This window comes from Eublepharis macularius, chromosome 5 (assembly GCF_028583425.1).
Source record: "Eublepharis macularius isolate TG4126 chromosome 5, MPM_Emac_v1.0, whole genome shotgun sequence".
Lineage (NCBI taxonomy): Eukaryota > Metazoa > Chordata > Lepidosauria > Squamata > Eublepharidae > Eublepharis > Eublepharis macularius.
This window is the reverse complement of record NC_072794.1, coordinates 41,691,394-41,708,552: the sequence shown is the minus strand read 5'-3', so window position 1 is coordinate 41,708,552 and position 17,159 is coordinate 41,691,394. Positions and strand designations below refer to the sequence as shown.

The 17,159-nt window shown below is 43.3% G+C and overlaps 1 protein-coding gene across 2 annotated transcripts; it reads right to left on the bottom strand.

Annotated features, from left to right (window-relative positions):
* Window positions 1-314: 314 nt before the first annotated feature.
* On the bottom strand, window positions 315-17,086 carry C5H1orf53 (chromosome 5 C1orf53 homolog). Of its 2 annotated transcripts, XR_008597075.1 has the most exons (4): window positions 16,745-17,086; window positions 5,434-5,535; window positions 2,908-2,974; window positions 315-1,377 (listed from the first exon to the last, which is right to left on the bottom strand). XR_008597075.1 is itself a non-coding variant. In XM_054981057.1 (3 exons), exons 1-3 carry the CDS (start codon window positions 16,961-16,963, stop codon window positions 1,306-1,308), a joined length of 393 nt encoding a protein of 130 aa, XP_054837032.1. In that variant the 5' UTR covers window positions 16,964-17,086; the 3' UTR covers window positions 315-1,305. The 2 variants fall into 2 exon arrangements, 1 of the variants encoding a protein (XP_054837032.1); XM_054981057.1 differs by lacking the exon at window positions 2,908-2,974.
* Window positions 17,087-17,159: the final 73 nt, after the last annotated feature.

Below are 17,159 nucleotides of genomic sequence, written 5' to 3'. Positions count from 1 at the left end.
TTTATTTTTGACTTACCAGCTTGGCTTGGACATTGCATATACATCCATGGCCTTTATTGTGTTTTATTCTTCTTCTGTTTCCAGACCTCAAAACTCATGACAGAACTTGTTCCATGATTAAGCTAAGCCAAGGCACAATTTACACCCTAATCACAAGAACAGTTAATTGGAAGTAGATCCCATTGATTTCAAAGGAATGCCCATTTGTAAAAATGTGCTGCTGAATGTTTATTTCCAGCCCATTTATTTAAGACAGCTCAAAACAAGCAATGTACTTTGGCATAAATTCAAGAATGCAAGCTTAACAAGAGGACTGGTTCACATGTGCATGTTTATTACTTGATTACTTGAGTCTCACGTGGTACCTTGCCGTCATGAATGGGGTATCACAGATTCAGCACCACAGAACTTTCATATCACCTTATGTCACTTAAACAAAATGGCACTCTCACCTTCAGCTGTCAATTGTCAAATGTATGTTCCTCTCTTGATGGCAGCCACATCTAGAGAGGATTTACTTATGTGGATGGAACACCACAGCTATATTATCACAGATAAAACATTCTCACTGCCACATCTAGAAAGGATTTACTTATGTGAATAAGCACCATAGCTGTATTATCACAGATAAAACGTTCTCACATCACCTCCGTTCTAGCATCTTTTAATACAGTCACAGCTTGTTGCTACTTATGTAGATGTGAACCTGTCTTAAAGCCTTCTCCATGGTTGCTTGAGATTAAGCCCCAGTGAATTTAGTGGTACTTACTTCCAAGTAAATATGCCCAGGATCAAGCTGCAAATATATCCAGATCCAAAAATTTTAGAGTCAAAGTTTTAAATCCAATGACTGCACTGTGGATCAGACTGGAATATTCTTGCGAACTTGTGATAAAAGAGAATCTGTCTCTTGAAATCACTCTCCATTTTTAGCACTCAAAGGAACAAGCCCTTGATGGCGTTCCCAAACTATACCTCTGCATCATTAAAGTAAAACAAAGCTATTCCTAGACTTGCTGGTCCCCCCCTTTTCCTCTGATGACTTTGAAAAGCACAGCAAACATCTCTTTACAGTTTATAATGGCAGAGAAAGGGAAAGCCTTGTCAATGGCTCAGCATCACTGGCACACACATGGATTTTTTTCAATTACAATTGGAAAATATTCAGGATACGGAACAGCAGAGGTCAAAAGAACGCCAATATGCAAAATGGGGAAGCAATAGGGGGCAGAAAAAGGGGGGGAAGAGTGAAGGTGATTGCTGATCTTTTCTTTCTTCATGGTACGATGCAAAAGGCTTCGATCGTCAAGCATAGAAAAAGGAATTGAACTGCTTCTTTTTGGACGGATCTTTAACATTCATTTGACCATATGGACACTGGAGAAAGAGAGAGATGAAATAAGTCATTCTTGACTAGACCTCTACCTTGCCCAGAGTTAAAGGAGGACTAGTTAATGATGTCCTATAAATCATGGGTGCCCTCAGGACTTGAAAGAGAAAGGAGGGGAATTAAACCCTGCATGCCCCCCTTGTCCCTTCTCTGAGCGAATGGTCCTAATTACTGTCCAGGAGACCACTTGCAAAGTATGACTCCATTGCCTATGCAGCATCTGAAACAATCTCTCCCCTGCCCACATCATATGCAATCTAAAAAGTACCAACAAGGAAGGAAATCTTATTTGAGTCAAGGGAACTGACTTCTATGTCAACCTGCTTAATGTGGGAGGGAGGATCTATCATGCTGAAAAAAGTAAAATTTTTCTGCAGCCAGCCACTGTGCATGCTTACTCAGGAAATAAGCCCCACTGTGTTCAATGTGGCTTGCTCCCAAGTAAGTATGCAGGGGATAGAAACATAGAGCTGGACGTAACCACAAAGGTTATCTAGTCCAACCCCCTGCACAATGTAGGAAATTTATAGCTATCTCCCCCCCCCCCCGATCACCTTCCCCAGTGACTCCTGCTCTATGCCCAGCAGAAGGCAAAAAACCTCCAGGATACCTGGCCAATCTGGCCTGGAGTAAAATTCCTTCCTGACTCGAAAGTGGCAATCAGCATTACCCTGAGCATGTAAGCAAGGGCCACGAGAGCTTAGCACTGGCTCATCCCTTGTAATGCCAAGAAGTTCGGAAAGAACTATGTGAAAGGAGATGCAAGTTCCTATCCTCTGGATAGGCAGTGGTTTTAAACCATCTTCACAGAATTAAACAGAATATGCAGAATGGCCACTTGAGAAGAGTCAATGAAACTGCTTGAGAAAGGCTGCTTGAGAAGAGTCAATGAAACACACTGGCCCACTGCGGAAGAATGCATTTTTTTTTGCTGACTATTGCTCTGTTGTTAAGAAGTTATGTGGATGATTGTGACTGAAACAAATCCAGCATATTTACATGATACAAAGCTGCTCTGAATGAACATAATGTACAATGTTACACTAAGAGTCTTTGTGAAATCTTCATCAACAAACTTTGGGCTTTAAAGCATGTACACTGGCACTATATCAGTCAATCAAATATTATTAAGCTTTTGATTGATTAAAGAGATGTCTCCTCGATGAATCAGGCAGTGCATTTTATTAAACAAATGAAAAGTGTTTTAGGAGTAAGCTCCTACAAAAACCACAACTGGCAAGCATAATTTTAAAAGAGGCACCCCTCTTTGGTTCCCACACACGAAATTATGCCTCTTTCAAGATGTTTGCTGCAATTCATGTGTGCATAATCTAAAAACAAAGTATGCCTTTTCTCCATATATGTTGTTTTATTAATAAATAATCAATTGGTTACAATTAAAACAATTAAATGGCCAATATTTCTTTAATCAGCTGACATCTCTATTCTATGTACTTTTAAAAAATGAGATAATAAATACAATGAAACTGGCGCGCAGACCAAGTAAAACCACTGACCTGATATTCCCATAGGGTACTTTCAGGCCACCACTTTCATTCCTTGCATGATATTTCTGGGTTGGGCCTAGAATCCCATGGAGCATTAAATTCACATTGAAAAGTTAAAGTAACAGCCATAAATTAAAAAAAAAATCTGAGATGGAAAATTGTTCTTGTTCCAATGGTGTTAAACATCTCAATCCTAAACCTATTGTTTGGAAATTAGTTCCACGGGTTGGCATCAGACGGACATCAAACGAATATAATACCATTTAATTTGACCAACCAAAACCTGCACCCAGATGTTCTCATCTCTTACAAACTTTGTCAGAGGTTCTTCTGGTCTACCTTTCTGTTACATCTGAAGTGAGGCAGGTTGCTTCTAAAAGCACGGCAATCTCAGTTGGGGTACCCCAAATGCAGAACACCCTCTCTTCAGCTATCGGCCCCAAATATTCTGACCTTCTAGCTTTTTTCGTTGATTTTTTTCTTCCCCTCCCTTTGAAATACCTACCAAATTGATGTATTTGCTTGTACACAATCTGCTTATTTAGAAGTTTCTGGGAATCTGCTGTTTAAAAATACATTCATGTGCTTCTACTCCTTCTCCTGGCTTTTATGCTAAGCTGTTTCAAATTATTCTGTTGTTTTAGAGCTACTTTTAATGTTTTAGATTTGGATTGTTTATTTATATTACTGTTGTGTCTTTTGTTGCAAGCTACCATGCAAAAATATTTGGTTGAGGGATGGGGCAAAATGCTCTAAATAAACAAACCATGTACAAAACCATGTCAGACCACCCCAAACCAACATCTCCCAAAGCCTGTATGAATGAAAACAGCTTTGGCTAAGGTAAAGGAATTCCTCAGGCGCCACAAGTGGGTAGGCCCTCTCCTCTCCCTTGGGACTACCTGTTTCGCTTCTGAAGGTAGGAAGCCATAAAGCTGGGCCTGAGATGTTGAGAGTCACTCTTGGGCAGGCCCATATTCTTAGTAGGAAACAAATTCCATTGTAAGCCATACATTTTCATTGGAAACAAATCTAGTTGATGTGACTGTAAACTAAAAACCAATTTCTTTGGTTTAATCGGCCTGTTGATGGACTAGAATGGGTTAAAATCTGAACACTTTGGTGCACTTGGGTTGTGGATTAGAATGTCAGTCATATTAGTCAAATGTCTCTCTTGTAGCAGTCTTTACTCAGAGGTAAGTACTAAGGAACTGAGTGGGTTTTATACCAAACTATGGAGTCACAGGAATTTAACCACAATAACTGAGCCTGACTCAGAAGTCAGTTTAAGGGGGGAAACTTGGATTTCAGCTTCCCAACAAGTATTCTTATTTAAACCTCCCTCCCTCCCTCCCTCCCTCTCTCTCTCTCTCTCTCTCTCTCCCTCCCTCATACTGCTTCTTAACTTACTAATTTTAAGCAGACTACTAAAATATTAGAATGAGACCACATTTGAACAGTTGTGAAAATCAATCACAACAAGTGTATAAAATTTCTTAACTGAAAGAGTGATGGGCCTACTATTCTAATAAAAGAAGTAATGTCTCCATATGATCTATATTTTGGAGTAAAGGAAAGATTAAAAGATTCCTATCCTCAGAAAAATAGTGGCATTTAAAAGTCAGGTGATATAGACCTACACCACAGTCCCATAGTCTATGGTACCCTACAATACCTCCCTCATAAAACTCTAGATGTTAAGGCATTTAGGCATGCCAACATAAAGGCACACCCATATCAAGGAACAGTCAAAGAAGAACAATAGGAAGCTGAACAGATGGAAGAATACCAACAAACTGAGTAGAGCACACACACTGCGCTCCACAAATCGTGCTTGTTATAATCATACCTTAATAAACCGTTCTTAATCATGCACATAGCTTCTTGTTTGGTGACTGAATGGAGGGAGTCCATGGAAAGATTAAGGAGCTGAAGTCATTGTTCTACAAGTTTATCCCAATGGGAAGCAAAAGACTCCTCTCTAATCAAGTCAAGGTAGCCCTCTTGGATGTCAGAGTGTATAATTTTAACTTTTTGGAATAAAGCCTTCATCCAATCTCAAACTTCAAGAGAGGATTGTCCCAGTTCATCTCAGAGGGCCACCCTTGCTACACAATTTGGAATTCTAGAGATGGATCATAGGCATTTAATAAGAACTGAAACAAAGGATTTGCCTATTTTATTGAACCAAATACCCGCCCCATATAAACTTTGCACAGGCACCTTGACATTGAAGAGTTTAATTGCAGCTGGAATATATTGAGTCCCAGATGGATAAAAGAAGCAACAGATGATATTTGTTGCTGCTGTAGGCAATCTTTTAATATGAGCTGCTTGCACTGACCAAGTTAATCTTTGATCAAACTAGGTATTTAAAATAGGGGACTTCCCTGATGTTTTTAGCAGGAATTTGCCACTTATGGTGTGCATGAGATTTTTTACTTAAACTCAACTTTCAATTCAAGCCTTTTGGCTTAACAAGTTTGCTGATTAGCTGCTGTGAAACCACAAGTTGCTAGTTGGTTTAATACTCACGTGTCTGCAGGAGGAGCCACAGCAGTTTCCCCTCTGCAAATGGGCAACTTTGGTGAATACAAGGTAGCCAGTAACTGGATCCACATAATTCTTCTGTCCAGCCTTTAAAAATTAGAAGAGAAGTAAATTCTTCAGGCTGAACCTGACACATCATTCACTTTTGTAATCTCTAATTCCAGAGGTTAGATATGTTACTCTGTTGCAGCAAACAAAAAAGCTGTATTGTGGCACCTTTAAGATGAACAGATTTATTGTGGCACACATTTCCAAAGCTCCCTTCATCAGATGGCTCTCAGCCATAGGCTTTGTACCTTGCTTTCTCCCTGCTCAACTGAAATTTCTGCCACAGCACCCTTTGAGGAAACCAACATTATTAGTAGCATGGATCCAAGCACTCCACTGAGCGAAGTGAGGAGCCTTCTTGCAACTTAAGTGGTAGTTCCACTGAAGAAACTCCCTCTAGTCTAAAGTAGGCTATGTGCCAATGCTTTCAACAGAGGAGGAAAGCCACACATTCTTCCCCTGTATATCCACCCCCTTCTTTTTGTTATCTCAGACCTTACACCATCTTGAAGCAGGGAGTTTTACTCATTAACATGCTATATGTATGGATGGCACTGTATAACAGTACCAACTGTTGCTGCTGCTACTACCAAGTAGAATCATAGGGTTGGAAGGAACCTCTAGGGTCATCTAGTCCAACCCCCTGCACAATGCAGGAATTTTACAACTATCCCCCCAACCCCACAGTGACCCCCGCTCCATGACCAGAAGTAAACAAGGACAATAATAAGATATTATCCACAGCGTACTTGGATCTCACCCAAACACCTGTCTAACCTAGTAAGCCAGCTTCCAATCCTTCATTCTTGTTAAGGGTTTGTAGGACCATCCCAGAACCACAAATAAAGCCATATAGATATTTGAGGTACCAGAAGTTGAGGGAAACTAAGAGAGGCAGCAGGTGGCACATTAAACAACACTATTGGGAGTCTCTACAAAGAGAAAGAAAGTAGAGGCGACTTGGAGCAAGAGGAAATGCAACAGAACATAAGCATGTGAATCACTGAAGTTTCCTGCTTCTGCTTTGGAAGAAGCATACTCTTAATATTGTAGGCTATGGGAGGAGGGGCAACAACAGAAACTAAACTTATTTGGGACAGCAAAAAGACTTGTCCAGCTTTTATGTGCATGTCTGCTTAGCAAACATTAATGTTTCTGCAGGGCCAGCAGTTTTCACATTGTGTACTGGAGAACCCTGGGGTTCCTTGGAAGCTTATCAGAAATTCCTTAATGAGATGATCACTAATGGTGGGCATCTGTCCTTGGAAGACAATTTGTCTACTGCTGCCAATTTTACATGGTAATGTTGGCTGTAATCTTGGTCATATAAGTTGGGGGGTGAGGCCAAACAGGCTTGGCCAGGGTGCTATATGCACTGCATTCTTGAAATACCCCACAATCCTTTGCTTGGTCTCTATGGTAGACGTAACCGTCTGACTTTGCCAGACTGATCAATGTGAGAAGAGTTGTTTGTTTGTTGGATTTATATCCTGCCCTCCCTGTAATTGGCTCAGGGCGGGTCACATCATCATAAAACCACAGTTAATATATATATAATACATATCACATATCACATATGTATATAATACATATAATACAAATCATCAGATATATATTAATACATATCACTCTGGGTAGGCATAACAGATCTCATTAAACAGTGGAGCAGAACAAAACAAGGGACCAGCAGGATAGTTTGCCAGCTCCTCAAACACTCTCTTAGGCCTGGCTCTGTTTTATAGGCCCAACAGAACTGTAATAAGTCCCACAGGGCCCGGGTCTCAACTGGGAGAGTGTTCCACCAGGCCGAAGCCAGAGCCGAAAAGGCTCTGACCCTGGTTGAGGCCAAGTGAACATACTGGGGCGAGGAACTACCAGCAGATTTTGATCTGCAGACCGTAATGCCCTCTGGGGAACATACAGGGAGAGACGGTCCCAAAGATATGCAGGTCCCAGTCCGTTAAGGGCCTTGAAGGTTAATACTAACCTATTGAACTTTTGGAGGCAGAATGTCTGGAAATGATAGCTTTAAACATGGTTAAAGATATTTTCTTTGTCTAAACTACTATTCCTCCCTCTCAGCAAAATTTTCTGAATAAATTAAACTGGGGTCCTCAATCATTTTCAGCTTGTGAGCACCTTTGGAATTCTGACACAGGGTAGCAGGCACAGCCACAAAATGGCTGCTGCAGGAGACAGAACCAGCTACAAAATGGTTGCCACAGGATGCTGAACCAACCACGTCAGGGAGTCAGGTTATGCATAACTCTTAATAGAAACTGTTTAACATTTTAGGCAGAAGCTCTATTTAACAGATTGCCTTTTAAAATGAATGTATTGTTTTAAAATATTTTCTTGCATACACATAGGGTTGCCAGATACCCCTTACCTCCCATCAGGAGGGTGGAGTCCCTGGCACTTACCTTGAGCCGGGCACGATGTCTTCTTTTGCGTGCGTGCCCTGGAGCCAGCGTGATGATGTCACTTCTAGAAGTCTAGATGTCACTTCTAGAAGTGACATCACCATGCTGACTGCGCGAGACCGATTCAGCCCGTTTGGGGCCCAAATTTGGGCCCCAAACAAAGTGTGGGAACACTCCTGCAGATGGCGCAACAATGTCACTTCTGGAAGCAACATTGCCACATCAGTTGGGAGTGTGCGTGCGGCGCACACTCCGGAGGTGCCTGCCTGTGGACGATGGGGCAAATTCCCGGGAGTTTGCCCACCATCGGTGGGCACTGGGAACCCTACATATACAGCTTACCTTCAGTAACGCAGTGAAGATCCTTGTGCTGTGGTGGCAGTTGCTGCCAAAGCAACTTTAAAAAATCTGATCAGTCAATCAGATCTTCAGTGGCCAATCAGAAGTTCTGCTGGACAAAAGTCCCACCCAGTTTTTAAAAACACTTGGCCAGAACCAGGAAAGGTGTAGGCAGGTGCAATGGCATACAATTTTGGAGAGCCCGACATTAAAATCTCTCACAATACCACAAGCAGGGATGTCTGGGTCATGGCATTTTGCTGTCCTTGAACGGAATGATATACAAAGTTGCTGCAATTGGGAAAACTGGTGAGATAGTATAGCCCTCTACTTCTCAGACAGTTACCTCAAAGACCCTGGATGGTGGTGAGGACTCCCCCGCCCTTGACATTTCTCAGTTAGCTTGGAACCTGTGGAATTCTGATGTCCCAAGCAGATGCACCATCTACTGAGCAGGGAGGCTGCTTAGAGAGACAGCAAATGCCTAGCCCTGTATTCCTGATCATGTGATTATTTTTCAGGAACACCATCTCCAGTTCCAGAGAGAAAGATGAAATAGGCCCTAATAGCAATATTAGAGGTCTGCATGCACTGTTGTTGTTTCTTTTCCATGTGATCTTGAATATATCTAAGGACAGAACTTTAAGCTTTACCGAAGAATCTTATCCTTTCCACTGAATTCTCTTTACCACTCCCCAACCAAACACTGGAACGATGCCCTTGGCCACAGGCCACCAGCTCAAGCGACAGCTCCAATTAAAATAACTGCGTTCAAAACTGCCATTATGAATTAAAGTGATTGAGTCATAAGGAATTCACTAGTCTTTCTGTCCTAAAAGAGAGGTTACCTGTTGTCTGCTTGCCCAATCGACTCTGGATGTTCTATCATAGGCTGGTAAACAGCCACTAGCCTGTTTTCTTTTTCAAATTTTCAGCTCTCATTGGGTTCCAAATTGATAGCCCTGATACAATAAGAATGATCTTTGTATTTTTAGAGGTTGAGTATTAGACAAAGCCAAAGCAAGAAAGAATTGTGAGCGTCTCATAGTGCTCAAACTTCTGAAGATTATCATAGTTGGCTGAGGTCACTAAAATGTCACTAACAGTGAAATCCTAAACAGATCCAGAGGAGTTAGCCGTGTTAGTCTGTAGTAGCAAAATCAAAAAGAGTCCAGTAGCACCTTTAAGACTAACCAATTTTATTTTATTGTAGCATAAGCTTTCGAGAATCAAGTTCTCTTCATCAGATGCCTGATCCGAACTGGTCAAATACAGAAGAGGAGGGGAGGGGAAAGAACGGGACATATATCACAAGAAGACAGGATGCAATTAGTGTGAAGGCAATCAAAACATTCCTTTGCTTGTAAATGTAAACATCTCCTTTTGGTGTGGAGTCAGTTTACCGCAGTGAAGGTATACAATTCCTATAAGCCCTCGATAACCACAGCTCTCCCCGCCAGCTGCATCTGACAAAGAGAACTGTGGTCCCCGAAAGCCCACACGCACTCAGGCTGAGATAATTGACAAACAAAGCCCACACCAGGCGTCTCTGGGCTCCCCCAGACCACGCCTCTGTAAAGGAAATCTGTTACCTGTGATAATGTGATAACCATTCATAGTCTCTATTCAGTCCCAGCTTGACAGAGTCAAATTTGCATATGAATTCCAATTCAGCAGCCTCCCGTTGGATTTTGTTTTTGAAGGGTTTCTGTTGAACCACAGCGACTTTTAAGTCTTTGGTGGAATGTCCTGGTAGATTGAAGTGTTCTCCCACTGGTTTTTGGACGTTTCCATTTCTAATGTCAGATTTGTGTCCATTTATTCTTTTGCGTAGAGGTTGGCTGGTTTGTCCAATGTACAGAGCAGAAGGACATTGTTGGCACATGAGGGCATATATCAGATTGGAGGATGAGCAGCTGTAAGAGCCAGAGACAGTGTAGTTGATGCCATTGGGTCCTGTAATTGTATTCCCTGGGTAGATATAGGGGCACAGCTGGCATCTGGGTCTGTTGCAGGGCCTGGTACCTGTGCTGGTGGCCCTGCTGGCCGATTCATGATTGTAAGTGAGAAGTCGTTTAAGATTGGGGGGCTGTCTGTAGGCCAGAAAAGGTCTTCCACCCAGGACTTCTGAGAGAGAGGTATCATTTTCCAGGATGGGTTGTAGCTCCCTGATGATACGTTGGATGGGTTTGAGCTGGGAGCTATAGGTGACAACCAGTGGTGTTCTGTTGTTAGTTCCTTTAGGTATGTCCTGGAGCAGACTGTTTCTGGGTACTAGTCTGGCCCTGTTGATTTGTTTCTTCACTTCATTTGGTGGGTACTGTAGTCTCAAAAATGCTTGTTGTAAATCTCTTAAGTGTGAGTCTCGGTCGAGAGCATCGGAGCAGATACGGTTGTAACGTAAGGCTTGGCTGTAGACAATAGACCGAGTGGTATGTTTAGGGTGGAAGCTGGAGGCATGTAGATATGAGTATCGGTCTGTTGGTTTCCGGTATAAGGTGGTATTTATTCGTCCATTATGTAGTTGTACAGTGGTGTCCAGGAAGTGTACCTGTTGTGTAGAGTGGTCCAGGCTTAGGTTGATAGTAGGGTGAAAGTTATTGAAGTCCTGATGAAATCTCTCAAGGGCTTCCTTCCCATGGGTCCAAATGATGAAGATGTCATCCAGGAATCTTAAGTATAGTAGTGGTTCCAGTGGATGGGAGCTGAGGAAGCGTTGCTCCAAGTCCGCCATGAATATGTTAGCATATTGTGGTGCCATGCGTGTGCCCATGGCTGTGCCATTAACCTGTAGATATAAGTTGTCACCAAATTCGAAGTAATTGTGAGTGAGTACGAAGTGACAAAGTTCAGTGGCGAGGTGTGCTGTGGTTTTGTCCGTGATAATATTCCGTATGGCTTGCAGTCCATCTGCATGTGGGATATTGGTGTACAGGGCCTCCACATCCATGGTTGCTAGGATGGTGTCATCTGGTAGGTTGTCAATGGACTGTATTTTCCTGAGGAAGTCAGTGGTGTCCCATAAGTAGCTGCGTGTGCTGGTGGCATAGGGCCTGAGGATAGAGTCCATGTATCCCGAGACTCCTACTGTGATGGTGCATTTTCCTGCAACAATTGGGCATCCTGGGTTACCTGCTTTGTGGATTTTGGGTAGTAGGTAGAATCTTCCTGGTCGTGGTTCCTGGGGTGTGTCCGTATGGATGCATTCTTGTATGTCCATGGGGAGTGTTTTTAATATTTTATTGAGTTCCCTTTTGTATTGCTCCGTGGGGTCAGAAGGTAGTATTTTATAGAATGTTGTGTTGGAGAGTTGTCTTTCTGCTTCTTGTATATAATTTTGTTTATCCATGATGACAACTGCTCCGCCTTTGTCAGCTTCCTTGATTACGATGCCAGAATTATTTTGGAGGCTGTTTATGGCCTCTCTTTCTCCACGGCTGAGATTCTGCTTTAGGTGTTGTTGTTTGTCAATTATCTCAGCCTGAGCACGTCTACGGAAGCATTCAATGTAAAAGCCAGTTTGGTGTAGTGGTTAAGAGCACGGGACTCTAATCTGGAGAGCCGGGTTTGATTCCCCACTCCTCCACAAAGCCAGCTGGGTGACCTTGGGCGAGTCACAGTTCTCTTGAGCTCTCTTAGCCCCACCCACCTCACAGGGTGATTGTTGTGGGGTAATAATAACACTTTGTAAACCGCTCTGAGTGGGCATTAAGTTGTCCTGAAGGGCGGTATATAAATCGAATGAAAAAAAAAAAAAGTCCAATGAGGAGTTACGGCCCTCAGGGGGTGTCCATGTGGAATTCTTTTTCCTGGAGTTTTGTAACGATGGTTGCGTATTGCTGGGTTGGGGGGGTGGGGGCTGCTGAGGCTGCTGTGATGGTGTCTGTTCAGTGCTTTGTTCATCGTTTTGTTCAGCAGAGTAGTTGAAGAATTCTTTCAGTCTTAGGCGTCTAAAATAGGCCTCCAGGTCTCCACAAAGTTGTATGGTTTATGTGGGTCTGGCTGGGCAAAAAGATAGTCCACGTGAGAGGACTGATTCCTCTGCTGGGCTCAGCTTGTAACTGGAAAGATTGATGATGTTGCTTGGTGGATCCAAAGTGTTTTTGCTCTCTGTTGCAGGCAGGAGTTTTGAGAATTTCTTCTCCTTCTTGTTCTGTAATTCAGTGAATAGATTGCAATAAATAGTTTCTCTGGTTGTGGTAAACATCTGCCAGTTCCCGGTCTGTGCAGAAGGGGTGTACTTCATGGAAGAGTCTAGTTCAGAGATCTCTTGCTTGATCCATTGTTGCTTGCTGTACATCAGTCCAATGAGGTGAATTAAGAGTTTCCTGGATAAGGTGTTGCATAGTTTCTCACTGTAGTCTGTGTAGTAAGTGGATTTCAATGGATTCCTCACACGAAGTCCCTTGGGTAGAATGTCCAGTCTTTTGCATTTAGAAAGAAAGATGATGTCTGTTTGTATTTCTGCCAGTTTCTTCATGAGGTTGATGGATTTCCTCTCCATTCGGCTGAATGCAGTGCTTTCCATGGTCATAGATCCAGAGGAGTTAGCCGTGTTAGTCTGTAGTAGCAAAATCAAAAAGAGTCCAGTAGCACCTTTAAGACTAACCAATTTTATTTTATTGTAGCATAAGCTTTCGAGAATCAAGTTCTCTTCATCAGATGCCTGATCCGAACTGGTCAAATACAGAAGAGGAGGGGAGGGGTTATCACATTATCACAGGTAACAGATTTCCTTTACAGAGGCGTGGTCTGGGGGAGCCCAGAGACGCCTGGTGTGGGCTTTGTTTGTCAATTATCTCAGCCTGAGTGCGTGTGGGCTTTCGGGGACCACAGTTCTCTTTGTCAGATGCAGCTGGCGGGGAGAGCTGTGGTTATCGAGGGCTTATACTACATAGGAATTGTATACCTTCACTGCGGCAAACTGACTCCACACCAAAAGGAGATGTTTACATTTACAAGCAAAGGAATGTTTTGATTGCCTTCACACTAATTGCATCCTGTCTTCTTGTGATATATGTCCCGTTCTTTCCCCTCCCCTCCTCTTCTGTATTTGACCAGTTCGGATCAGGCATCTGATGAAGAGAACTTGATTCTCGAAAGCTTATGCTACAATAAAATAAAATTGGTTAGTCTTAAAGGTGCTACTGGACTCTTTTTGATTATCCTAAACAGAGTTACTCAAGCCTAAGCCCATTGATTTCAGTGGGCTTAGGCTGCAGTAACTCTTCTTAGAATTGTACTGTAATTTTGGCTTCCCCTGTTCCAGTGTATGTTTCAGTGAGTCTCAGAGCTCTTCACACAGGCAAGTCAGTGGCCTATTTTCATCCTGTGATCCGTGTATAAGAGCGCATGGTACACAGGGCATCAACAGGGGTCAGTAGCCATTTCTGTTAATACAATAGCCAGTTTGGGGCTAGAAAGTTATTCCTGAATGTAGGAACTGACAACTTGGAATTTTAAGGAGATCTCTCTACTGGCTGCCTGTTGGTTTCTAGGTTCAATTTAAGGTGCTGATGCTTACTTTTAAAGATCTTCATGACCTGGGATCCACATCCTTGAAGGATGTGAGGCAACTCCATTCTACTCCTCCAATGCCTTCTCTCTATCCTTTCCCTTGCTAAGGACTGATTGGGTGCTGTCTCAATATGGGCTTTCAGCTGTCACCTCTCGCCCCATATACACACTCTAGATCAGCTTCTTGGAGGAGGCAGGGCAGGTTCCCACCTTGCTGACCTTCCAGAAGGGCTGCAAAATGGAACTATTTAGGAGGGCACTGGGGTTGGTAAGTTAGTGGACTTCAGCCAGTAGCATGTTTAGCTGAAGCACTGAAATATTTATTAGGGGCACTGATGTGCTGAATATACTTGCTGCTTTTGACTGAGACTGTTGTTCATGTTTTATTGATTTTCTTATTTTTATTTTTTATGCTGTGAACTGCATTGGGTTCCAACGCTGCAGGAAGAAAGGCAGGCTTAAAATTTTTCTAAATAAATGAATCCCCTATTAGTGGTCTGAAGTTTCTTTTGGCACTGCTTACTTCGTTTGAGAATAGGATTGGATTGCTGCAACTTTTTGCTTCTTCGGGTCATTTGCACCTTTACTATCAATATACCACACATATGAGTAAAACAATGCTAAAAACAATGTTTGTGCTGGCTCAAGCCAACAGAGGCTTATGCATAGGAGCAGTGTGGCTGCACTTATGTTGCATGATCAGAGCTTACTAACAGTGACTCAACCTATATCACTTAATATCTGCAGTAGTGCCAGCAGATACATTCTCATCCTGGCAAAGTAGTCAAGCCCTTTCCCTTGTGACTGTGAAGACCAGCAGCACGTGCTGTCACAAAGGCCACTGCCGGACATATTTCTTTTCTGTAAACAGGCATAGATAGAAAAGAACATAAGGACTGCATTGCTAGATTAGATCTATGTTTATCCGCTATGCACTTCAATGTACATGACACAGTAACCATGCTGAAGCTAAACAGCTTATGTTAGGGTTACTGGCCTGGACAGGAGATTCCTGGGAATCCCATGGATGTCACCTTGAGTTTCATTCTGAAAGAAAGGCAAGATATAAAAGAAATACATAGAATAAATAGCTCAGTCTTCTGATGTCAACAGTAGCCCACCAAATTACTTTGTACACTTCTAAGCAGAGTATGAAGGCTTGCTATGTCCCCAGCATGTGGCTTTCGGTGCTATACTGTCTATGTACATGGAAATTCCATTTCACTTCTATGGCTAACAACAACAATGTTGTATTGTTGAAGGCTTTCACGGCCGGAGAACGATGGTTGTTGTGGATTTTCCGGGCTGTATAGCTGTGGTCTTGGCACTGTAGTTCCTGACGTTTCGCCAGCAGCTGGGACTGGCATCTTCAGAGGTGTAGCACCAAAAAGATCTCTCAGTGTCACAGTGTCAGGAACTACAATGCCAAGACCATGGCGATACAGCCCGGAAAATCCACAACAACCAACAATAATGTTCTTGGTCCAGTTGTGAATATGGTATCACTTGAAATAGTTTGTTCCTCAAATAGATATCTCGAGTTGGACTCAATTCTTCTGGTACTTGAGTTTGCTACATGCCAGACACTATGTAATTTGAAAGCATAAATGCTGCCTTATATTTTCTGTGTAACTATACCCAATAATGCTCCAATGCAAGTATATGACATACAAAGATCTGGGTAGATTAGGATTGTCAACTCTGGTTTAGGAAATTCTTGGAGATTTGAGGGTGGTGCCTAAGGAGGGTGGAGTTTGAGGAGGGGAGGGCATTCAGGAGAGATGTGACGCCATGAAGTCAAAGTGGCCATTTCCTATATGGGAAGTGATCACTGTATTCTGGAGATCAGTTTGTAATTACAAAACTCCAGGCCCTATCTTGAGGTTGGTAACATTATAAAAATATATACTGTAGATTATTGTGGTTTCATCTTGAGCTGGGACACTATTCTGTAGTTAAAAGACTCAATTGTTGATTTAAAATAAAATTTCTCTTGGAAGGAATATCTTTAAAAACCACTGAGATGTTAATTGATGCTGGGTTGCCAACCTCCAGGTGGGACCTAAAGTTTTCTGATCTCCAGAGATCAGTTCCCATGAGGGAAATGGCAACTTCAGAGAGCCGGTTTGGTGTAGTGGTTAAGAGCACGGGACTCTAATCTGGAGAGCCAGGTTTGATTCCCCACTCCTCCACTTAAAGCCAGCTGGGTGACCTTGGGCTAGTCACAGCTTCTAGCTCTTTCAGCCCCACCCACCTCACAGGGTGTTTGTTGTGGGGATAAGAGTAACATACTTTGTAAACCGTTCTGAATGGGCATTAAGTTGCCCTGAAGGGCAGTATATAAATTGAATATTATTATATTATCCTGGGTGAGCTGAGCTCCCTCATTTCCCCAAACTCGGCCCTTCCCAAGAATTTCCCAAGCTAGAATTGGTAATCTAATAAGAGTGATCATTTTCTTCATCAAGTGGGTGCTACTTGAAAAGTTCTCTGCCTTGAGCTGCCTTAAAAAGAGAAACCCAGAGGCAGCACCTTTTCCAATCACTTCCTGCTGCGGTTTTGCTTGTTGACGACTCCTTTACAAAGTTAGTTTCAGATAGGGTAGCCGTGTTGGTCTGCAGTTAGAATAGTAGGATTTGAGTCCAGTGTGGCACCGTAGAGAGGAACAAGATTTTCAGGACAGTTTTTGAGAGTCAGCGCTCCCTTCTTCAGATTATCTGAAGAAGTATCTGAAGATTAACAAGATATTCAGGCTATCTGACGAAGGGAACTCTGACTCTCGAAAACTTATACCCTGAACATCTTGTTGGTCTCCAAGGTGCCACTAGACTCAAATCCTGCTGTTTTGCAAAATTAGCGTGCAAGGAACTTGGCAGCTTGGCCAACTGATTGACTACAATAGACCGGAGCCAAAAGGCGGTTGCACAGTCCGGCGCCCCGGGCGAGGCGAAAGAACCGGCTCAACTCACTGCGCATGCCTCCTCGTGCAGCTCAACGATCTTCTGCTCCGTCGCCGTTAACACTGCGCGCGTGCGCTCCGCCTCCTCCCTTGAGCACTCGAGAGCTGCCCGGCCTCCGGGCTTGGAGGCGCTCAGGGGCCTGCCCACGTGCTTCAGGGCTTCGCCGGCTGGAGCCTTTGCCGCGAGGACCCCTGTGCTGCAGCAGCGCGCCAACGACGCGGTGGCCATGAGCAAATAGGGCTGCGGGCGGAGGAGAGCAGCTCAGGGAAGGAGGCGGCCCCTTCCGAGGACGCCAGGAGCCACGGGGCCTTTCCAGAATCGGGCTGGGCTCCACCCCTTCTTAGGAAGCGCTGCCTTTAATTTCGCGGGGGCACCTCCAGACTGTTTGTTTGGCCGTGTCCAACTTGGCCTCGCCTGTTGCTGC

Bases quoted from the DNA above. Each gene is read 5' to 3' on its own strand.
- C5H1orf53 (XM_054981057.1), bottom strand. From the start codon at position 16,963: ATGGCCACCGCGTCGTTGGCGCGCTGCTGCAGCACAGGGGTCCTCGCG. The intron at 5,536-16,744 runs GTGAGTTGAGCC...TAATTTTTAAAG, and splicing joins TGCACGAGGAGGCATGCGCA to GCTGGACAGAAGAATTATGT. The intron at 1,378-5,433 runs GTGAGTATTAAA...CTCTTTCTCCAG, and splicing joins GTGGCTCCTCCTGCAGACAC to TGTCCATATGGTCAAATGAA.